The sequence below is a fragment of the Sebastes fasciatus genome, chromosome 23, assembly GCF_043250625.1.
Source record: "Sebastes fasciatus isolate fSebFas1 chromosome 23, fSebFas1.pri, whole genome shotgun sequence".
Classification (NCBI taxonomy): domain Eukaryota; kingdom Metazoa; phylum Chordata; class Actinopteri; order Perciformes; family Sebastidae; genus Sebastes; species Sebastes fasciatus.
In genome coordinates, this window is record NC_133817.1 from 2,164,606 (window position 1) to 2,189,194 (window position 24,589).

General features: G+C 39.1%; 2 protein-coding genes across 2 annotated transcripts; one reads left to right on the forward strand and one right to left on the reverse strand.

Annotated features, from left to right (window-relative positions):
- Nucleotides 1-3,322: 3,322 nt before the first annotated feature.
- On the forward strand, nt 3,323-9,486 carry LOC141762356 (uncharacterized). The gene is made up of 3 exons (XM_074626440.1): nt 3,323-3,329; nt 4,949-5,245; nt 8,767-9,486. The coding sequence occupies exons 1-3, from the start codon at nt 3,323-3,325 to the stop codon at nt 9,138-9,140; spliced, it is 678 nt and encodes a 225-aa protein (XP_074482541.1). The 3' UTR covers nt 9,141-9,486.
- A 9,462-nt stretch (nt 9,487-18,948) lies between these two features.
- On the reverse strand, nt 18,949-22,145 carry nopchap1 (NOP protein chaperone 1). Its single transcript, XM_074624981.1, has 4 exons — nt 21,989-22,145; nt 20,800-20,874; nt 19,834-19,967; nt 18,949-19,634 (listed from the first exon to the last, which is right to left on the reverse strand). Exons 1-4 carry the CDS (start codon nt 22,047-22,049, stop codon nt 19,443-19,445), a joined length of 462 nt encoding a protein of 153 aa, XP_074481082.1. The 5' UTR covers nt 22,050-22,145; the 3' UTR covers nt 18,949-19,442.
- Nucleotides 22,146-24,589: the final 2,444 nt, after the last annotated feature.

Below are 24,589 nucleotides of genomic sequence, written 5' to 3' on the forward strand. Positions count from 1 at the left end.
ACACCTCCCCAGCATGGGAGCTTCTCCCCCGGTGACTGTAATTAGCGGAAGATTGGTGGCTTGGGGCTGAGTTCCAGTCGGCAGGAGATCAGGGTGAAGGAGAGTTGCAGTCGAGCCTGTGTCGAGCAGGGCGTGAGTCAACCGACCATTAACCAAGGCGGGTACTCGGCAGCCATCAGTGTTGGATGTGTTAGGGGGGAAAAGGGCGTGAGTGACAGGGAGGTGGAGCGCTTTTATCACCGGTTGAGTGTCACAACCTGTGGGGAGTGAAGGGTGGCTCGGGTCGCTCCCCTCTAAACCGAGCCTCGAGCGTTTCCCGGCGCCGATGCACCCAAGGCGGAATCAGGGACTGGACAAAAGCGCCGTGAGTGGCCTCCCTGGTTGCACCTCCAGCAGATTTGGCTCCGTCGATCTTCTGGTGACATTGGTGGGCGTCCTGGGCCCATCGGCACGGAGGTTGGTCCAGGAAGCTGAAAGGCTTGAGTCTTGGGGCGTGTCGACACCTGTCTGGGGTGAGGCTCGAAACCCTCTATGAGGATGTCTTCCACTGCCAGTGCTTTCTCTAGAGCTGCTTCCAGGGTCTGAGGGTCAGCCAGCCGGATCTGTTGCCGTAATGGGAGGGGTAGAAGGCCACGAATGAATGCCTCCTTGGTTAGCACCAAGCGTGTTGCATCATCAAAATCAGGGAATCCTCTTTGGGCGAGGTAGCGCAGCTCTGCCGCAAACACTCCCAGCTTTTCTCCAGGTGCCCGCACTCGTTCGTTGAACCTCTGCCGCATCACAACTGCGGGGGTGGTGTTCCCAAAGCGTCTCTCCAGGGCCCTAGATATAGCTTGTGGGTTCTCCAGGTCGGCCACAGTCACATCCAGCAGTACTTTCCTAGCCTCACCCTCTAATGCCGAGATTAAATGGACAGCTCTCTTTTCAGGGGACCAGCCATTGGCTGTTGCTAGAAGACAGAATTGAGCCCAGTACGTCTCCCATGAAGTGAGTCCATCATAGCGCCCAACGCTCAGGAGGCTGTCTCTGAGGGATGGGGCCGGGGCCATTTCTTTAACACTCATCAAGGCCGTAGTAAGCGCAGTAGTCAGAGCAGGTATCAGGTCAACTGGCTGGTTGACGGCAGCAGGCGAAGTAACTGAAGCCGAGGTAAGGGAGCTACACTTGCCAAGTCTCCCCACAGGGTGGGTATCCACAGTGGCGCCCTCACCGGGAGGTTGGGTAGTTTTTGAACCCGGAACGTCAACAGGAACATTAGCGTCACGGATGTTAGCAACAGTAGTATACTCATCCTTGGCTCTGACAGTTTTGGTACGGGCTTGGTTGGTGCCCACATATGCATTATTTGTGTTAGCCGGGTTAGCATGGCTCTCTGACTCGAGAGGACTAGTCACACGACTCTTTGGTTCTCCTCCCATCCTGGACATAAGGCTGCCTCTAGAATTATTCAGGAAATGTCCAAAAGCACGCTCCATTGCAGTGCTCATTCTCTGCATAAAGCCTTCCTCAATTGTAGCTGTAATGTCTTTCTCTAACTCTGGGATAGACTTTGGTTGGCCACCTCTTTTACCTTCGGGAGCCGTCAGAGTGGTGACGTCATCGCTTTCTGATTGGCCGATGCGCGGTCTGCATGCGGCTGCATTGTTTACATTTGCTCCTCCAGAGCATGGTCCGGGATTTGCGGCCAACTGGAACGGACTGTTTTCCATCACAGCAGGGACGTCAGTCAGCAGTGTAGCGAGGTGAGTGAGTTATCTTCACCACTTTTCTCCTTACAACCGGGCCATCATCTGTTGGCTCTCTCATTGGTGTTTCCGGGGCGTAGAAGTCCGACTTTTCCATCTGTTCAGCCATCCCGTTCCTCCGGCGGTAGCTAGCGGTGGTAGCCAGCTGTAGTGCGGGGAGTGGGGGCGGGGAATCCCCCTTCTGACACCACTGTAGCGCTCGCGGCTCCGTAGCACGGCTAGCTAGCTAAATGATGAGGACAAGGTGGCTGAAGTTTAACCGGAGAACCGGGTTTTATTACCCTATGATACAGGCTAACCCCGGGGTTGGAAGAGTGCCCAAAACAACAAAAGGCTGGTAGCATAAACTAGCTAATCAGCTAAACTCCGTAACATACGTGGCGTGCTCCTGCTGCCCCTCCCCTCTTAATGAACCTGACCTATCCAGCTTAACTAGGGCAACATCTCCCCCCCATGAACTCCCCAAGTGTCTCTCCTATGTTAGTCCTGCAGGGTCGCTACATGGCATATTAAAACTAAATAAAGTGACATATTAACAGCTTTTATCTCACATGACCGACGGCCGGTCTCAAGGCACCGCGCCAGCGGCTCCGTCACGTCTCCACAAATATACTTAAAACAATACATATTTGTGTTTCTACAGGACTCCAGGCTGAAGAAAATCACAACTCAACAGGTAAATACAAAAAGAGAAATAAAGAAATAAAGTCAAGTCTCAGTTTAATCTTTTCTTAAATTCACCTCTTTTACTGACGACTCTCTTGTTTCTGTTCAGAGCCTGTCAGGTTGGTGGGAGGAGACAGTCGCTGTGCAGGAACACTGGAGCTGAAACATCAGGGAGACTGGAGACCAGTGAGGGGCTATTACTGGACCCTGAAGGATGCAGCAGCTGTCTGCAGAGACTTGGACTGTGGCTCTGCTGTTTCTGTAGAAGAGAGAGAGGAGTCCTCAGAGAGATCTGTGTGGAGGATCTGGTCTGACTGTGTTCAGTCTGGATCTGCTCTGAGGGAGTGTGCAACATCAGGTTCCTCTAACTCCATCATTAATCTCACCTGCTCAGGTAAGCCCATCAGTGACATCATCTATGACATCATCTATGACAGTAATGTTTCCAGTATGTTCCTTCCTCCGTCACAGTGACAGTCGGTGGTTTCCATTGGACTGAACTGTAAAGTTATCCAGGACAATGACATCCTAAAGTGTAGAGAAGTGTATGGAGAGCTGTTTTAACATTTAATAGCTCAGCTTGACTATCAAGAATTAACATTAGAGATATCTACAACTACATTCGGACTAGTCGTAATCACATTGTGACTAGTCAGAGTTCTTATTCCAGATATCTATAACCTCATTGTGACTAGTCAGAGTTCTTATTCCAGATGTCTATAACCTCATTGTGACTAGTCAAAACTACATTTAGAGATATCTGTAATTCAGTTCTGACTATCCTCAATAACAGTTACAGATATCTCAAACCTCATTATGACTAGTCAGAATTAAATTGTAGATATCTGAAACTGGAGTTACGACTAGTCATAATTCAGTTGTGGATATCTGTAATGAGAAACCCCATACACATGAATGGTAAAAGTAGTTTTAATCGTACTAGTCTAAATGTAATTACAGATATCTAGAATTAGAGTTATGACTAGTCTAAATGTAATTACAGATGTATAGAATTAGAGTTATGACTAGTCTAAACAGCGTTGCAGATATCTCTGATGAATCTCCTGTCCAGCTATTAAATGTTGAAACAGTTTGCCATAGAAGTGGGCTTGTTTCTGAAAGCTTCAAACTCTCCACAGACTGCTGAGCTTCACCTGACAGGACACACCTGTCTGTCTGGAGGCCTTTCCCATTTCACAGTTCCTACATCCTCCATTCCTTTCCTCGCCTCCTCTCCTCGCGTCTTAGTCCCGCCCACCAGAGATGTGAGCTGAGGAGGCGAGGAAGAGACGCGAGGAGAGAGGAGTTGAGGCAACAGGCTTTTAACAAAATGAGCCCTCCTCTCCTCAGAGCCGTCATTTTAAAGCCACATCAATTAAATATGACATGTGGCCTCTTTGATACGTCACAGGTGTCTCTGTTCACATTTCTATTTCATCAATTTGTGTGTTATTTTAACTAAATTCTATATTCACCCACCAGCAGCTCATTTTATATGAATGTTCCCTTTAAACCAGAAGGCTGGATTTATTCTATTACATCAGGGCTGTGTATTGGAAAGAATCTGGTGATACGATGCGTATCATGATACAGGGGTTACCATTCAGTATATCACCATATATTGTAATTCTTTTTTAATTTAATTTTAGGAAAACTGTCATAGTATAAAGAACACAACATCATATGCATAAAATCTGAGTAAAAAAAGTTACTTTTAATGCAATTAACATTTATCACAGTCCCTGTAACATCCAACATCATAGCACTACGTTGGCTAACACTTCATTTTACAGCTCCTCAACGTCCATGGTGATTAGGTGATAATAAGCAAGTAACCTATTTGATATTTCTTTGGAATTACTGCCAAATTACCCCAATATTTACCTCAAAATCTATCTAAGACTACTTTATTATAAACATTATTTACTCATTATCTGCTCAAATATCATGTAAAGGTTAAAATAGGGCCCTGAGGCTTGAGAAGAGGCTGTGTGCTGCTAGATAATCGATGGCAGGGACCGCTCTGAACTCCTCCAGTTGGAATCACTGAATTGTTGTTAATGACATCTTTTTATTGAGTGTCTGGTGTCTTTTATCTCTCTCTATTTCATCTTCTATCATCTCTCCAGACTCTGTCAGGCTGGTGAATGGGACTAGTCTGTGCTCAGGCAGACTGGAGGTGAAGACTAACCCCTCTAACCAGTGGTGGTCCTCAGTGTGTGAAGCTGACTTTGACCAGCAGGATGCAGAGGTGGTCTGTAGGGAGCTTGGCTGTGGGGCTCCTTCAGTCCTCCAGGGGGCGCTCTATGGAGACGTGGAGGCTTCAATGTGGACCAAAGACTTCCAGTGTGGAGGAACTGAGTCTGCTCTCCTGGACTGTAGAAGCTCAGGCTCAGATAGAAACACCTGCTCACCTGGCAAAGCTGTTGGACTCACCTGCTCAGGTAGAAGAGGAGCTGCAGCTCTGATCTGGTTCATTTCTGTTCTAATGAAACTCACTTTATTCTTTTACTGACGACTCTCTTGTTTCTGTTCAGAGCCTGATGATGTCAGGTTGGTGGGAGGAGACAGTCGCTGTGCAGGAACACTGGAGCTGAAACATCAGGGAGACTGGAGACCAGTGAGGGGCCGTTACTCTGACTGGACCCTGAAGGAAGCAGCAGCTGCCTGCAGAGACTTGGACTGTGGCTCTGCTGTTTCTGTAGAAGAGAGAAAGGAGTCCTCAGTCAGATCTGTGTGGAGGATCAGGCCTGACTGTGTTCAGTCTGGATCTGCTCTGAGGGAGTGTGCAGCATCAGGTTCCTCTAACTCCATCATGAATCTCACCTGCTCAGGTAAGCCCATCAGTGACATCATCTATGACATCATCTATGACAGTAATGTTTCCAGTATGTTCCTTCCTCCGTCACAGTGACAGTCGGTGGTTTCCATTGGACTGAACTGTAAAGTTATCCAGGACAATGACATCCTAAAGTGTAGAGAAGTGTATGGAGAGCTGTTTTAACATTTAATAGCTCAGCTTAACTATCAAGAATTAACATTAGAGATATCTACAACTACATTCTGACTAGTCGTAATCACATTGTGACTAGTCAGAGTTCTTATTCCAGATATCTATAACCTCATTGTGACTAGTCAAAACTACATTTAGAGATATCTGTAATTCAGTTCTGACTATCCTAAATAACAGTTACAGATATCTCAAACCTCATTATGACCAGTCAGAATTAAATTGTAGATATCTGAAACTGGAGTTACGACTAGTCATAATTCAGTTGTGGATATCTGTAATGAGAAACCCCATACACATGAATGGTAAAAGTAGTTTTGATCATACTAGTCTAAATGTAAATACAGATATCTAGAATTAGAGTTATGACTAGTCTAAATGTAATTACAGATGTATAGAATTAGAGTTATGACTAGTCTAAATGTAATTACAGATGTATAGAATTAGAGTTATGACTAGTCTAAACAGCGTTGCAGATATCTCTGATGAATCTCCTGTCCAGCTATTAAATGTTGAAACAGTTTGCCATAGAAGTGGGCTTGTTTCTGAAAGCTTCAAACTCTCCACAGACTGCTGAGCTTCACCTGACAGGACACACCTGTCTGTCTGGAGGCCTTTTCCATTTCACAGTTCCTACATCCTCCATTCCTTTCCTCGCCTCCTCTCCTCACGTCTTATTCCCGCCCACCAGAGATGTGAGCTGAGGAGGCGAGGAAGAGACGCGAGGAGAGAGGAGTTGAGGCAACAGGCTTTTAACAAAATGAGCCCTCCTCTCCTCAGAGCCGTCATTTTAAAGCCACATCAATTAAATATGACATGTGGCCTCTTTGATACGTCACAGGTGTCTCTGTTCACATTTCTATTTCATCAATTTGTGTGTTATTTTAACTAAATTCTATATTCACCCACCAGCAGCTCATTTTATATGAATGTTCCCTTTAAACCAGAAGGCTGGATTTATTCTATTACATCAGGGCTGTGTATTGGAAAGAATCTGGTGATACGATGCGTATCATGATACAGGGGTTACCATTCAGTATATCACCATATATTGTAATTCTTTTAATTTAATTTTAGGAAAACTGTCATAGTATAAAGAACACAACATCATATGCATAAAATCTGAGTAAAAAAAGTTACTTTTAATGCAATTAACATTTATCACAGTCCCTGTAACATCCAACATCATAGCACTACGTTGGCTAACACTTCATTTTACAGCTCCTCAACGTCCATGGTGATTAGGTGATAATAAGCAAGTAACCTATTTGATATTTCTTTGGAATTACTGCCAAATTACCCCAATATTTACCTCAAAATCTATCTAAGACTACTTTATTATAAACATTATTTACTAATTATCTGCTCAAATATCATGTAAAGGTTAAAATAGGGCCCTGAGGCTTGAGAAGAGGCTGTGTGCTGCTAGATAATCGATGGCAGGGACCGCTCTGAACTCCTCCAGTTGGAATCACTGAATTGTTGTTTCATGACATCTTTTTATTGAGTGTCTGGTGTCTTTTATCTCTCTCTATTTCATCTTCTATCATCTCTCCAGACTCTGTCAGGCTGGTGAATGGGACTAGTCTGTGCTCAGGCAGACTGGAGGTGAAGACTAACCACTCTAACCAGTGGTGGTCCTCAGTGTGTGAAGCTGACTTTGACCAGCAGGATGCAGAGGTGGTCTGTAGGCAGCTTGGCTGTGGGGCTCCTTCAGTCCTCCAGGGGGCGCTCTATGGAGACGTGGAGGCTTCAATGTGGACCAAAGAGTTCCAGTGTGGAGGAACTGAGTCTGCTCTCCTGGACTGTAGAAGCTCAGGCTCAGATAGAAACACCTGCTCACCTGGCAAAGCTGTTGGACTCACCTGCTCAGGTAGAAGAGGAGCTGCAGCTCTGATCTGGTTCATTTCTGTTCTAATGAAACTCACTTTATTCTTTTACTGATGACTCTCTTGTTTCTGTTCAGAGCCTGTCAGGTTGGTGGGAGGAGACAGTCGCTGTGCAGGAACACTGGAGCTGAAACATCAGGGAGACTGGAGATCAATGAGTGACTCTGACTGGACCCTGAAGGAAGCAGCAGCTGCCTGCAGAGACTTGGACTGTGGCTCTGCTGTTTCTGTAGAAGAGAGAAAGGAGTCCTCAGACAGATCTGTGTGGAGGATCAGGTCTGACTGTGTTCAGTCTGGATCTGCTCTGAGGGAGTGTGTAACATCAGGTTACTCTAACTCCATCCTGAATCTCACCTGCTCAGGTAAGCCCATCAGTGACATCATCTATGACATCATCTATGACAGTAATGTTTCCAGTATGTTCCTTCCTCCGTCACAGTGACAGTCGGTGGTTTCCATTGGACTGAACTGTAAAGTTATCCAGGACAATGACATCCTAAAGTGTAGAGAAGTGTATGGAGAGCTGTTTTAACATTTAATAGCTCAGCTTGACTATCAAGAATTAACATTAGAGATATCTACAACTACATTCTGACTAGTCGTAATCACATTGTGACTAGTCAGAGTTCTTATTCCAGATATCTATAACCTCATTGTGACTAGTCAAAACTACATTTAGAGATATCTGTAATTCAGTTCTGACTATCCTAAATAACAGTTACAGATATCTCAAACCTCATTATGACCAGTCAGAATTAAATTGTAGATATCTGAAACTGGAGTTACGACTAGTCATAATTCAGTTGTGGATATCTGTAATGAGAAACCCCATACACATGAATGGTAAAAGTAGTTTTGATCGTACTAGTCTAAATGTAATTACAGATATCTAGAATTAGAGTTATGACTAGTCTAAATGTAATTACAGACATATAGAATTAGAGTTATGACTAGTCTAAATGTAATTACAGATGTATAGAATTAGAGTTATGACTAGTCTAAATGTAATTACAGATATCTAGAATTAGAGTTATGACTAGTCTAAACAGCGTTGCAGATGTCTATAACTACATTCTGACTAGTCAGTTCTTATTCCAGTAATCTATAACCTCCAAATGAGTTCAAATGATAGTTAGAGATATCTGTAATTCAGTTCTGACTATCCTAAATAACAGTTACAGATAAACGTTTAAAGGGAAACGGCGGTGCATTGAACACTCTGTTGTGCTACGCGAATGCACTGCCTTTATAATACGGCGGGGTTCGTGCACGTCGCGGCTGATTGGGTAACACCTCTGACACACCCACCAAATGAGAGGAAACGCACCTCAAAGCCTGTTGTGCACCATTTCCAGGAAACACGCCGTTCAACCCAGAAACCGTAGCAAACCAGTGCACGCTGTTTTCAGACTGAACGTGCTCCGGCTCTCAGCCAATCATCTCTTTGTGTTTACAGACCTGCTGCTTCAGCCCAACATCTCTGGGTCCTCCTCCGTGGACCGGGTCTCCGAGGCCCAGCAGCAGGGGTTTCACGTGCTCAGGGGCTCCACCTTCACCATCAGCTGCTCCGTCCAGCCACAGTACCCAGGAGGCTCCTTCCATCTCACCTTCACCTCCTCCACCTCAGCACTCAACTACACCCAGCCAGCTGTCAATCACTCCGCCCACTTCCTGTTTCCTGCTGCAGAGCCCGCCCACCAAGGAAGCTACAGATGTGTTTATCACGTCTATGTTTTTTCTCACGACTTCTTCTCTGAGAGCCGTCTGATCTCTCTCACCGTCGCAGGTAAGCTGACTGTTTACATGCAGGTTTGGAAAATGTGGAAATGATCAGCTGACAACAGAGAAGCTTTCATTCTCTAATCAAGGATTGGGCTTATTTTAATAATTAAGGACTTTGCTTATTTCATAAGAAGTTTACTTAATTTTGTAATTAAGGAATTTACATAATTTTGTCATTATGAATTTTGCTTATTTTTTATAATTAAGGATTTTACTTAATTTGTAATGAAGGAATTTTTTTTATTTCATAATAATTTTCCTTATCTTTGTATTTAAGAAGTTTGATGAATTTTGTCGGAGCCTTCAGAGATCATAGGGATTAAAACATGAATAAAAGTTAGAGGTTTATTCTACGTGGAGATGACGTCACTTTAGGACGTCTGCTCACAACCGATTACAGAGAGAGATGTAGTACTAGTAGTTCATTTAAGTAGTACTAGTAGTACTTCATTTAAGTAGTACTAGTAGTACTTCATTTAAGTAGTACTAGTAGTACTTCATCAAAGTGCTTTAAGGGTTATGACATGTTCAGTCATAATAAGTCTGTGCATGTTGTTGTTTGTGGAATGACACTGTGACTGCTGTCATTGTGTTCCACATGTCATATAGTAACCACACTTGTACAAAGTGGATGAATGTCAACAGCAAACAGTCTACTGGAGGACGGAGCATGTTTGGTTGTAAACATATAAAAGTCTCTCTAAAGTCACGTCAGTTGTATTTCTACAGATTAATCTCAGAGGACTTTCTAATCTGTCCAACAAAGAACAGTCTCCGTCCTCAGAGCCTGGATTCACATAAAGAGGATTGAAGAAGTGCTTTTAGATTTCAGGTCACTACAGTTTGTGTTTAATGGGAGCTGTTGGACTCATGATGTCATGTGATGTGATGTGATGACTGTCCATGTGTTTGATCAGATCTAAGGCCTTTCATCATCAGAGCGATCGTCCTGCCGCTGATTCTGCTGTTGGCGAACATTGGCCTTTACTTCTACTATAAGGTACTGACACACGTCTGTTGTTCAGACCGCTGACTGACATGAAGCACTCAGTCTGTGCTTATTGAAGTGAAGAGAGAGGAGTGATGCAGGAAGTCACATCTGTGTGCTGTCATGTGTCTCCAGGGCAAGAGGGGGCAGAGGCCGAGCAGACGGGAGAAGGCTGAGCCGGATTATTATAACCTGGGTGTTCCTGCAGCTGAAGAGGAAGGAGCTCAGGGAGCAGAGTAGCACCTCCAAGGAGCTCATCTCACATCCAGATGGATTTATAACACACAACCCAGCAGCAGCTCATTTTAGACGCATGTTCCCTTTAAACAAGAAGGCTGCTTCTATTCTATTACATCATATACTATCATTTGTTTCACTCTCAACATGAAAACCAACAATGTGTTAGTCTCTTGTAGCCCATTGGTTCCTCCTGAAGATGTAAATCTCTAAAAACACCTCACAAACATAAAGTGTCATTGAAAACTAGACTTGAAAGCAGGAATACCGGAGTCCGACCCAGGCCGATCGGGAACAATGCTTTATATTAAATTAAGATAAATGTAGAACATTGATATATATCCTCTAAAGTCTGTATTACCTGTCAAATCTGAAGACAATTGAAGCATGAAATCCTGAGATCAGAGTAAAAACATGTCACAGAGCCACCGACTGTTGGATCTGTAGATCTGGAGCACATCCAGGGTTGGTGAAGCACATCTGCTGCCACGTTGACAATCTGTTGGTGTTTGTGATTCAACAATATCTATAATGAATGAATGAATCAAAGTCATGTAGCCAGCAAACAAAGTAGAGGATTAAAAACCAGAGGCTGTTTTCACACCAGTTTCATCTGGTTAGTGACACATGAACTTTATGAGCTCACTTTAGCGCTCCCTTGTGGTTCACATGGCTCATTTATTGTTGTGAGCAGGACCACATTTAGCTTATAAAATAACCATAATAATACCATTGGGAGCAAAAATATAAGAGTATTAACAGCTTATAGTGTGATGAAGGAATTTTAGTATTTCATTAGAATTTAGCTTAATTTTGTACATAAGGAACATTTGTAATTGAAGATTTTACTTTTTGCTTATTTCATAAGAATTTCACTTAATGTTGTAATAAAGGATTTGATGATTTTTATTATTAAGTAATTTACTTATTTTTTTAAGAATTTTACTTAATTGTTTTAATTAAGTAATTTTCTTATTACATAAGTATTTTACTTAATTTTATTTCAGTAGAATTTAGCTAATTTCTGTAAATAAGGTGTTTACTTAATTTTGCACTTAAAAAATGTGCTTAATTTCTATGAATTTTACTTTTGTATTAAAAGAATTTACCAAATTTTGTACTTTGGGAATTTTGTTGATGTTGTACTTAACAAATTTACACAAATTTATAATTGAGGATTTTACTTTTATTACTTTTTTTCTAATGAAGGATTTTGCTTATTTCATAAGAATTTCACTTAATGCTGTAATATAGGATTTGATCTTTTTTATAATTAAGTAATTTACTTATTTTTTAAGAATTTTACTTAATTTCTTTAATTAAGGATTTTTTTTATTATATAAGAATTTTACTTTATTTTATTTCAGTAGAATTTGGCTAATTTTTGTACATAAGGAGTTTACTTAATTTCGCACTTAAAGAATGTGCTTAATTTCTATGAATTTTACTTTTGCATTGAAGGAATTTATTGAATTTTGTACTCTAGGAATTGTCTTGATGTTGTACTTAACAAATTTACACAAATTTATAATTGAGGATTTTACTTTTACTACTTTATTTCTAATGAAGGATTTTGCTCATTTCATAAGAATTTCACTTAATGCTGTAATAAAGGATTTTGCAAATTTTCATGATTAAGTACTTATTTTTTAAGAATTTTACTTAATGCTGTAATAAAGGATTTGATGATTTTTATTATTAAGTAATTTACTTATTTTTTTAAGAATTTTACTTAATTGTTTTAATTAAGGGATTTTCTTATTACATACGAATTTTACTTAATTTTATTTCAGTAGAATTTGGCAAATTTTTGTACATAAGGAGTTTACTTAATTTTGCACTTAGAGAATGTGCTTAATTTCTATGAATTTTACTTACTTTTGCATTCAAGGAATTTATTTAATTTTTTTACTTTGGGAATTTTCTTGATGTTGAAACAAATTTACACAAATTTATAATTGAGGATTTTACTGTTACTACTTTTTTCTAATGAAGGATTTTGATAATTTCATAAGAATTTCACTTAATGCTGTAATATAGGATTTGATCTTTTTATAATTAAGTAATTTACTTATTTTTTAAGAATTTTACTTAATTTCTTTAATTAAGGATTTTTTTTTATTATATAAGAATTTTACTTTATTTTATTTCAGTAGAATTTGGCTAATTTTTGTACATAAGGAGTTTACTTAATTTCGCACTTAAAGAATGTGCTTAATTTCTATGAATTTTACTTTTGCATTTAAGGAATTTATTGAATTTTGTACTCTAGGAATTGTCTTGATGTTGTACTTAACAAATTTACACAAATTTATAATTGAGGATTTTACTTTTACTACTTTATTTCTAATGAAGGATTTTGCTCATTTCATAAGAATTTTACTTAATGCTGTAATAAAGGATTTGACGATTTTTATAATTAAGTAATTTACTTATTTTTTAAGAATCTTACTTAATTTTGTAATTAAGGTATTTTCTTATTACATAAGTATTTTAGTTTGAAGTATATGTATAAAGAAAATACAGAAATAAATAGGTGAACGGCTCATACACAGTCATTACAGTAAGTAAGTTTGGGGAAATAAATAAGGAGTGAAATGCAAAAGGAAAATCGTGCAGGAATAAATAAATAAATAATATTGCAAAATAAATAAATAAATGTAAAAATTAATGAAAATAGATTAATGAATAAATAAAAGGAGTAAATAAATAAGGGAATAAATACAAATATAAATAAATATGACAGAAATATCAATTTATGTCGCATTTTATCAATTGATTAATGGCTACATTTATTCCTGCACGAAAGTGCCAGGACACCGTTGGGTCCTGGCACTTTCGTGCTTGGGCCCTAATTATTATATATATTATAGTCTTATTATTTATCTATTTATGCATTTATGCATTTCTTTTTTTTGTTCCTTTAATTATTTTCTGACCTCTTTTATTTTTGTTATTATATAATTTTTTTCATAATTTAAGTTATCTTTCCTATCCAATTGTGCCTTGTATGTTAGAAGTATTGAGTTTAGATTATAATGCCTTAATGTTTGTAAATGAATTATCTTCAATACAAAAAAAAAATTAAAAAATGTAGTTATTCCCTTCCAAATACAACGTCTAATGTTCTGTAATATTACTGTGTGGATAATAATAATCATAATAATAATCATAATTATTATAATTAAAAAGGTTGTTTGAAAAACTCCCTCTGAGGATGTTTGCAGGGTGCAGCTGTTGCCTAGCAACGGTTGCTGCGCTGCGGTAGCTGCTGGAATGGGCGGGGCCCTCATGGAACGCTGTGAAGTGATGACGCAATTCGAATGGCTTTAATGGCTTTATGACATCATAGGTGACGTCATGAAAATGGCTTTGATGTGTGAAATGAGAGCTTGTGAATAGAAGCTGATTTGAACCTTTAGGACCAAACTAGACAGGAAGACATCCACAGAGAGAAGCAGGGAAGTCTCCAAATCTCCAACTCCACGAGGCAGCGAATATAACTGAGGATAAATCAGTATCATTGAATCATCAAAATGTCTGACTTCAATGTACGTCCTGCCATTACCCAGCTGCTCCGCTCCTTTTTTGAAGGGATGACAGAAGAACAGTGGGTATCACTGAAAACCTGCCGACCCGATGATACCGCCATGACCATGATGGGAGAGTTGATGTTGGACATCGTAGCAACGGTGCTAAAGAACTTCATGAAGTCTCTCGGGAGTACAACCGCGGTGTCTGAGGAAGACGTGAAAACCCATCTGGGCGACACAATCGGGGAATGTTTTGCCGAAGCTCTGGGCGTGGACGCCTCGGTGTCGTGTCCCAGCTCACGAAGCTTGACGAGCTTGATCTCTCAAGAGGTTTCAGACAGCGTCCAAAGTGCCCTCTCCAGTCCCGAGGGCGTCATCCAGCGCTTCACTCCTCCCAGTAAACTCAATAGCATGATCCTGGATGCTTGCAAAGTCTTCCAGGCACTCATCAGCAAGATGCCCACTGTGTTTTCAGCTCGACCACGCAAGCACAGGGCAAGTCTGTCCGCTGTCAAAGAACTGGTCCCGGAAGATATCGAGTCGTACGAAGAAGACGTTTCATCAGACGTTGTGACTGAGTTGAAAGAAACAAATTCGATCGAAGATATCATCAGACATGAGTTGAATGATATCACACAACGTCTCTTGGTTGACGTACCAGACTCTGAGTACACGCTGCTGCAGTCTCAAAACTCTCGGGAGATTGAAGACGTTGCAGAGGACATCACTCGGACCATCGCTGAAGATGCTGCAGACCCGACTCCGTCGGAACAGAGGAGCAAACGCTCTAAGAAAAGCATCTGGAGCAAAATCAAGAAGCTTTTGGGAAAGTGTTTTGCCAAAGCGTGGTTCCATCGAATCGTTGCACAAATAACGAAGAGTTTCCACCGCGGCAAGAAAGTTCCCAGCCAGGAGTCGGTGAATGCTCTCATAAAGAAGTTTAACTCTCTGCTTAAAAAGCAAGAGACATGCAAACTTCTGGGACTTGCTTCTCCGGGCTTAAACATTCCCGCCGATCGAGTATTGGTTTTCACAAACCTCTTGAGTGAACTCCTCTACACGCACATCGCAGACGGGCCAGAGATCATCCCCGAGCCGGTGATACGTGCAAACATTCTCGCTGACTTGAGGCGGAAGGTGCTCAACTTCCTGTCTCTGGCCAGATGGTGGCAGATCTTTCAGGCGGGCGACCTCGCCGACAAGGTGAAAGACGCCATAATGGCCGCTGAGTTCAGGGCCAACAAACCTGTCGCCATCGCTGCACCGCCTCGCCAAGTAACCATGACGATAAGTCGTGAAGACTTCGCACGGCAAGCGCGGGACAAACAAAACAAATTGTGCGTCGAGGTCCTCATGGAGAGGCTCGTGTCGAGGATCTTCAAGAAGGCCAAAGTCAGCTGGTCCCTTTCAAACGTCAAGGACCTCATCGAGGGTCTTCTTGAGAGAACGTGGGCCGAACTCGAGGGTATCGATTTTGATTGCGACCTGACAACGTTCGAAAACCTCGAAAAGACCATTTGCCGGGACCTTTGTAAGAAGTGGTGCAATATATCATGTGTAATGATGTCCTTGAAAACGGATGATCCAGGACTTGGAGACTATATTGCCCGCGCTGTCAAAGGTCACCTTAAGACACCGCAGAGAGAGTGTTGCTGCATGTGCAGGTTCTTCACCTCTATGTTCAACGCCGTCACGAGGCGTTAAGGTGCTTTATTGGGTTTTCTCCGGGAGCTCCGGTTTATCCCACATATAGTGAATAATCTGATTCATTATAGATAAAAAAAATCTCTTGAATTTGTCATTCATTTAGAAGGAAAAATTGACTTTTTCCTTCTAAATGAATGTGAATTCTTGAGCTCTCAGCGCCACCTCAGTAGTCAGTGTCGTCTATTATTGTGGTATAGATGTGCTTTATGGGTTTTCTCCGGGGGTTACGGTTTATCCCACATATAATGAACAATCTGATTTATTATAGATAAAAAAATCCGTTGAATGTGTCATTCATCTTGAAGAAAAAATTGACTTTTTCCTTCTAAATGACTGCGAGGGATCTGGGTGGTCCAGTTCTCCCACATTCAGTGCATAAGAAACATCTAATAAAATAAAAAAATAATAAAAAAATCTGCATATTAATATGTATTAATATATACATTTTATTTATTAATAAATAAAAATTAAACAATTAAAAGTGTGTTGTTTTGTAACAGTATTTTATCTCACCAAAGAAGAAGAAGCATTTCCGGATGTGGTTGTGGACATATTGGATGTAGGTGGACATAGACATATATATATATATATATATATATTAACATGTATTCATATATACATTTTTTATTTTATTTATAAATAAATAAAAAATATTATTTATTCTGCTCATTCTGCTCATTTCTCAACTCTTGAATGAATCAGCCTTAAAGTTCTAGTGACAACCCAGAACAGTGAGTAGATCTGTTAGGGTTAGGGCTGTTCAGATAACGTGTTTACAACACTCATTTAATTTCATTTTTACAGAACCAATCAACCTTCTGGAGCTCCCAGTTTGCTCCAATACTATTGCTTTATTGTTATAAAGTCACTCTCACTCCAATTGATCAAATAGATGTTGAAAAGTTGCATGAAAAGAATAAAAGGTTTGACCCGCTGGTGGCCCTCGAGAGAGAAATACAGGGCACCAAAGTCAGCAAGATTCATCCTCTGGGCAGCAGATCCATCCAACAGCTGCTGAGATATTTCAGTCTGAACTAAAGTACTCGACCAACTGAGGCCGACACCGACATCCATCGAGCTGCATCCATCGAGCTGCATCCACCGAGCTCCATCCACCGAGCTGCATCCATCGAGCTGCATCCATGGAGCTGCATCCATCGAGCTGCATCCACCGAGCTGCATCCAGCGAGCTGCATCCATCGAGCTGCATCCACTGAGCTCCATCCATCGAGCTGCATCCACTGAGCTCCATCCATCGAGCTGCATCCACTGAGCTCCATCCATCGAGCTGCATCCACTGAGCTCCATCCATCGAGCTGCATCCACTGAGCTCCATCCATCGAGCTGCATCCACTGAGCTCCATCCATCGAGCTGCATCCATCGAGCTGCATCCATGGCGTGGCTAAAAAAAGCTAAAATATCTTGTACCCTTGCTTTTCTAAACTATAAATGTTTGTTTTTGCAAAAAGATCAAGAATGCTCCTTTAATGTTCAGTTACGGGGAGACACCCGAGCTGAACGGAGGACATTTTTAACAAATAAATACCACCATCAAACTTCCTCAGTTGATTAATCATGTTTTTATATTACAAGTTTTCTGAAATCCTATGTTTAATTATGTATATGATGCATTATCTTATCATTTATGTGCTAATTTGTTGAACATTGACATATTAGAGTCAAAGGTTTTTACAGAGGGAATCTCTTTTTATCTCCATCTCCATTCCATAAATCAGAAAATACTGTCAACAGTCATAAAAAGATTCATTTTCACCATGTTTTTAGGAATAAAATATGTAAATCAGGCTGTGAATGATACATGAACAAACCCCTCTGTGGAAACCTTCAGAGGTGAATTGAGGATAAATCTACAGAACAGACAAAGTAGTATATTACCAATGGATTCATTAGGTGTTCTAGTTTCATATGATACCAGTATCTTCACTCGAGCTTTAAAGCTGAGCTCGCTACAACCTCAAAATCACAAGTTGTGTTAATGCGTTAAAGAAATTAGACTAATCAGACCACAGTGAACCAGACAACATGGTATTTAATTATGACTATTAGGGGGTTATTTCAGCTCGCTAACGTGTTAGAAGAATCCACACATCTGGATGTAGCAGGGTATGTGTACAAAGGCTTTATTTATTCATTGCCTTATATTTAATAACATCTCTTTACCGCCTAGACTGATGTAAGAATGTGCTGAAGTTCATGCAAACAAAAGGTCAAACAAAGAAAACAAGGTGATCCAGAGAGTTACACCTAAACATGAACAATGAGAGGTCAGCTGACTGGAGGTCATCACAGCATCTCTTCTGGCTCCAAAAGCACTTTTATTATAAAATGTACAAAATCATATTTACAGTTGTTCCTATTAGTGTTGTCACGATACCAAAATACCCTGCCGACATATCTCCATACCAAATACTGAAAGGATACCACGGCAAAAATCTAACAAAAAGTAATGGAATAATAGATGACAGATCATGGAACTGAAAAATATTTTATTTTTATTAATTAAAAATGTGTAAATATAAAAAATGATTCATTAAACAACTGAAATGGTATGCAGTAATCTGAAGTCCCCGATAATTAAAGCTTCAGAAGGCAACAGTTTTTTTGTCATCATTGTGCACAAATTCCATAATAACCTTTCAGCATATTGTAATTCAAGTGTTCTTCTAGTCCCGTGACGGAAGATTTTGTGCAATCACAGGCCACTTCAGAGAGAGAGAGCGTTCCTATTGGCTGTGCTCCGGTGAGAGACCTCAACATGGCTCCTGGGTCACAAACTTTCTCATTTTACAGCTAAACCGTGCACTACGAGATGATTCTGAGAACATCTGAGGAGAGAAATAGACATTAACGTAACAGAATATTGATTCATATTTGATCAGCGCTGCCTAGTTTGACCGGAGTTGGCGAGTGATTGACAGCTGCTCAGAGACGGTAAGGCTCCAGATCGGCTCTGATTGGTCGTTTTCCTCCGGTCTGTGAAATCTTGCAGATGCCGTTAGGAGCACCGGAGGACACCAGAGGACACCAGAGGACACCAGAGGACAATGGAGGAACATGATTTTTTTCAGATTACCTGTTTCATGTACTTCTGTCACGATATAGTGACAGTTTAATAAAAACATATTTTTTTTTAAATCATATGTGCTACTTCAGCTTTCAATTTATGTGATTTCTTGGATTTTATTAATTTTATATATTTCATTTATTTCTGATAATGCACACATATTTACATTTCATCTGTATTTCTATTCTTCTTATAACTTATCTATGTTTATATATATATATATATATATATATTTTTTTTAAATTCTAAATTGGAACAACTGTAATTTCCTCCCGGGGATCAATAAAGTATTTCTGATTCTGACATCACTCATTAATAAGGCTTTCTTTTTGTAAAACAACGCCCCCTGCTGGCACATAACAGTTAAGGCGGAGAGTGGTACTGCAGCACCGAGAGGCTTCCAAAACAAAAAAAAACATAAAACGATGAGAAAATTCAGATGAAGTTCTGTCAGAAGTGGTGTGAAGAGAGAGAAGAGTTAATCTCACCGGACTGCTTTTCCTCTCCACCCCTCTAAAGCAGAGCGCTGCACACACGGCCCTGCGGTCGCACATTGACACAACTCACAGCTCCTGTTAAAACACTGTCATTCAGTCAAGTACTAATAAAACAGGGTATCATGGTATACTGTGCAACACTATAGGGACGAGGAAGATCTGCATCTCTTCACACAGGAGCTTCCTGTTCTCCGTCTCTGCGGTTCAAATCCCTCCACGCCCGAGGCAGACGGTTTGGTCAGTTTAATCCACCTCAGGGGAAACTCAACACGCAGCCAAAAGTCTGTGCAGTCCATCTTTTTCTACTCTCCCTGTTGATGGAGAACCTGGATGTTGGCTTTCTTCTTCTTGCCTTTGTCTCCAGGTAATACGAGCTTCTGCTCCGTGATCTCCGTCTCCTCGGCAGAGTCCGACTCCTCCTCCTCCTCAGAGTCACGAGTCTCTTCGTCTTCGGAGTTGCTGTCCGACCCGCTGAGCTCCACCAGCGCTACGTCCTGAGGACAAGACGAAGATATCACATGAGTTAATCAGATAAATAAAACAAGTAAAAGAGTGTTTGTTGAGAGGTTTCTAGTTCACCAGAGTAGGGATGGGTTCCCACATAGACTCAAACGGAGCAAATATATCGGTTCAGGTATTAAAAAATATATTTCAAAATCGAAAGCTTGAATTCACCAGCAGACCGACACTCACCATCTCTATGACTCTCTCTGCTTCCTCCACGCTCTCTATGTCGAAGTGTCCGACAGGAGCTTCGTCCATCTGCTGCTTCAGCTTCTCGTTGGCCTCGGCCATCTGAGGCAGGAAGCTCTGCAGCCGCTCCAACACTATTACACAACAACACAACAACACGCATCATCAACACCGCTGGCTCAAAAGGGGGGTTTGTTCTTAGGCTTAAGTCCGCACGTACACAGGTATTTTTTTGGGTGTAACATTTATGTGTAAACATGTAAAAAAGTCCTGTTAGAACCCGCACTGTTTTGGCGAGATAACAGCGCACACAAAAAGTCTATTCGCTCTTTCTACACGTCAACACTGAAAATGGAGTTTTTGAACATCTTCACCGTTTTACAAAAGGTCCCTTTTCAGTGACCGGTTTGCGTGTGGACGAAAGGCCTAAACTAAACAGCTGTCAGTGTGTCAGTGTGCTGACTTGACTATGACTTGCCCCCAAACTGCATGTGATTATTATAAAGTGGGCATGTCTGTAAAGGGGAGACTCGTGGGTACCCATAGAACTAGGGGTGTAACGATTCATCTACTACATCGATGTATCGACTTATATTCCTACGATCCAACTACATCGATAGGTACTCGGCAAGTTGTCCTTCATGGGGGACGTATATCGATCTAAAATCGATTTTGCAAGGCAAATAATCGAGTGTATCGATACTAAGAATTTGCACCTTGTATTCAGGCCCGACGAACGTTATAGGGATGTATTTTTTTAGCACTTTTATTTGTAAAGCAATGTTAAACGTTACTCCGGTTCACTCTCCCTGTGTAAAACGTCATCGACATGCGCCAGATTGCCCAGCTCTACAGTGCGAGTGTGCATGCAGTTGGACGGCGCCCCTTTGCAGGGAAGAAAAAGAAGAGGAGGAAGAAGAAGAAGGACAGCAACACAGCATGCAAGGACGTGATGTTTGGTCTCACCGCTGCTTCTCGGGACTCTCTCCGTCTGCAGCGATCTGCCAGCCTTCGGCTTGAGGAGAAGCTTCTCACTGAGACCTGAAAGCACAACAAACTAGCTCACGATGACTTAAAGTAATAAAAGCTGATGGAACAATCCCATCGGCTTTTTGTTAAGGGAACCAGTGTGATGCCAACTACCTAGTTGGCCTACAATAATACATCATCCCTGCAGCTCTCTATTAGAGCGAAGTCATAATTCAATATTGTTAACTGAATTTCAGCTAAAACAGTTTTGATTTCAATACAAATGAATTATTATGGGCAAGCTGTCATTAAAAACTTTTATTAAATTATTTAAGTTTGTGTTTGATGTGAAGAATTCTGTCATGTAATAAATAAAATCAATTTGATCATTTTAGATTGATTTTGCAAATATATTGTGTTGATATCAGAAAATATTAATATCTTGATGATGATTTACCCAAATCCATACTCCTGTCCAGCTAAAATATACATTTAAATAAAAATAAATAAACAAAATAATAATAAATTCTGAATGTTATATTATATCAACATTATTATTATTAATAATAATAATAATAATAATAATAATAATAATAATAATAATAATAATAATACCCTGTAAATGAGGACATTGCTGTGAATTATATCAAAAACCTTTTACAGGCCATAACAATGTCTGACATTCTATACTGTGTGAAACTGATTATTTCTAACATTAGTAATGTTCCTGGGAAAAAAAATTATTATAATTTTAGGTCTTCGTGAATGTTTTGGTGACAAAAACATTTTCCAGAGCTAATAAACAAATATTAAAATAACACAACTCCCCATGAAGACATAAATGTGATAAAGTAAACTCTTAATGGAGCAGCTCTTCTTGAGAAACTCCTTAAACCTCTCTGTTGTTATAAAGAAACCCTCACTGGCACACATACGAGCTTTAGACTTCAGCTTGAGTTCCTGGAGGACTGTTAGAAACATGTTAGAATCATGTTAGAAGCATGTTTCTAACATGTTTCTAACATGTTAGAAGTCAGCTAGCTAACTGTTAGCTAACTGTTAGCTAACTGTTAGCTGGCTGTTAGCTAGCTTGTTTTCAGTGTTTTCTGGTGTAAAAACACGTTTTTCATTCAAAATCGCATCATTTTTTCTTCCATAACTATTCTGCTGATAAAAGCATTCAAACCTTCTCCGTTGCCACAGGACAGCAGATCCTGAGAACTCGTTTTCTTCATGTTTAACTCCATTTAGAGGCTAACTGTCTGCTAGTGTTAGCATCAACATGTGTTTGTAGCTAGTGAGGTCAACATCCGGGTTATTGAGACTAGCTAGTGAGGTCAACATCCGGGTTATAGGGACTAGCTAGTGAGGTCAACATTCTTCTTCTTCTTGTGTTTATTGGTGGTTGGTAAACCAGTTCAGAGGTGCATTACCGTCATCATCTGGACTGGAGTCTGGAACAGGAGATTGGCAGGAAAAAAATAAAATAATAATAAAATAAATAAATAAATAAATAATAATAATAATAATAATAATACAAAAAATATATATATATCATAAAAATGAATAATTATTAATAATTAATTAATTATGTATATATTTTTTTATTTTTAATAATTTTATTATTATTATAACTTATTAATTAATTATTATTTATTTATTTATTTTACATATTACCTACACTTCCATCCAGCTGGATAAAACTGTCTGACTGGAGTCATTGCAAAAAACTACCAAATAAGAAACTGTTGCGGTCACTCGATGCAGACTGATCTGTTATTGTGTCAGACTTTTAAATGGTTTAATTTTAGTAAATTGTTTAATCATTAAATATTTAAAACTTTTGTAGCTGCTGCCATGTTAAACATTTTAAATCAGAAAAAAATTAGCCTTCATTTATCTTTGCCGAGAGGTCATAGTGGATGTTATTTTACATATATTTAACCACAACGAACCAAATTATTTTTTATAATTTTTTTTATTATGTTGATGTAACTTTCTATCTAATTTTCATACGAAGTAATGTGTTCATATTGTTCTTGTTTTAAACAAAAAGGCCAATATAAGTCACAACTCTAAAAAATAGTTAAAAATCGTTTTATTTTGAAATGGACCTAGTATTTTTTCATTCAGATGGTAAAAAGTCACAGTACAGTATGTCGAAAAATTTTATTAAAAAAAAGTCATAGTTTAGTATGTCGAAATATATATACATATATAAAAAGTCATAGTTTAGTATGTCGAAATATATATACATATATAAAAAGTCATAGTTTAGTATGTCGAAATATATATACATATATAAAAAGTCATAGTTTAGTATGTCGAAATATATATACATATATAAAAAGTCATAGTTTAGTATGTCGAAATATATATACATATATAAAAAGTCATAGTTTAGTATGTCGAAAAATATATACATATATAAAAAGTCATAGTTTAGTATGTCGAAACATTTCATGGAAAAGTCGTTGTTTACTTTTACATTTTGACGGAACCAGTCGTAAAATGTAATAAACAGATGAGTTTTATAATAAAATAAATAATCAAACAATCAACATATCTGTGTGGCACTTTTTGTTCTGACTAGAAAAAGCTTGTAGATGTAGCAGGATGTCCCACTCCCTGTTGATTTTGTTAACCTGTCTTTGGAGGACCACAAGATTCAAGATTCACGATTCAAGATGTTTATTGTCACACCGGTTATACAAGTACAATCATGTGAAATACTTTTTGCTGGGAAGCTCAATTAAGAAAACAGTAAGTTAAGTAGCAAAAAATAATAAAATTAAAATAAAAATAATAGTGTATTTGCAAATAATATACAGTATAATAATAAAGGAAGTACTTGGTATATGGTAACTATAGAAGCAATATATATATATATATATATGGGAGCAGTAGAGGTTGCATACTATGAAAATATTGCACAGGCATTTTTTTTTATAGAGTCACGAAAATAGTTATAATGCATTTAATTGATTAATAACGAATTGTACAATAAAAATAGGCATTAACAATTTTTTTTGCAAATGTATGCATTAATCTATGAATAATAATTTATGAATAAGTAAAAAGAAGAAATATAAAAAAGACTTTACAAATGAAATATTAATCCATCAATAAATAGTTCAAATTAAAAAGGGATTTACAAAAACAACATAAAACAGTCAATAAGTACATCATTTTGAAAGACATTAATTAATTCATTAAAGAAATTATGGAATTTTCTTTTATTTCTTTTATTTATTATTCTGTATGTGGGGTTGGTATGTTTGTGAGTCTGTCTGTAGATGTTACATTTTTATTTTATATTTGTTTTTTGTCTGTTTGTGATGAAAATTCAAAAAATAAATTCAATTTTTTTTTTTTAAATAACGCAATTAAAAAAACCTACACCCTATAACCTAACCTAATAACCTATAACATTGAAAATGCAGTTTAAAAAGAGAAATAAATCATATGAATAAAATTATATAAATAAATGACCAAGCAAAAATGAATAGCTAGTACGTTCAGTAAAAACAGCAGCTTTTTTGTTATTTTATTATTTTTTCTTCTGGGGTTGTGGGTCCTTTGTATCAGCCTGTGGCTTCTTGCCCTTTACTGACACATTTCTTGTTTGTTTTTTTCATTGACTGGATTTTGTGCAGTTTTATATATGTGCAAATAAAAAAAGAAATAAAAAAAGAAGTTATTAATCAATTAAATAAATGCTTTATTACTATTTCTGCGACTCTCGTGGTCCTCTATTTTCTAAAGGAGTAGCTCATCTCTCCTCCAT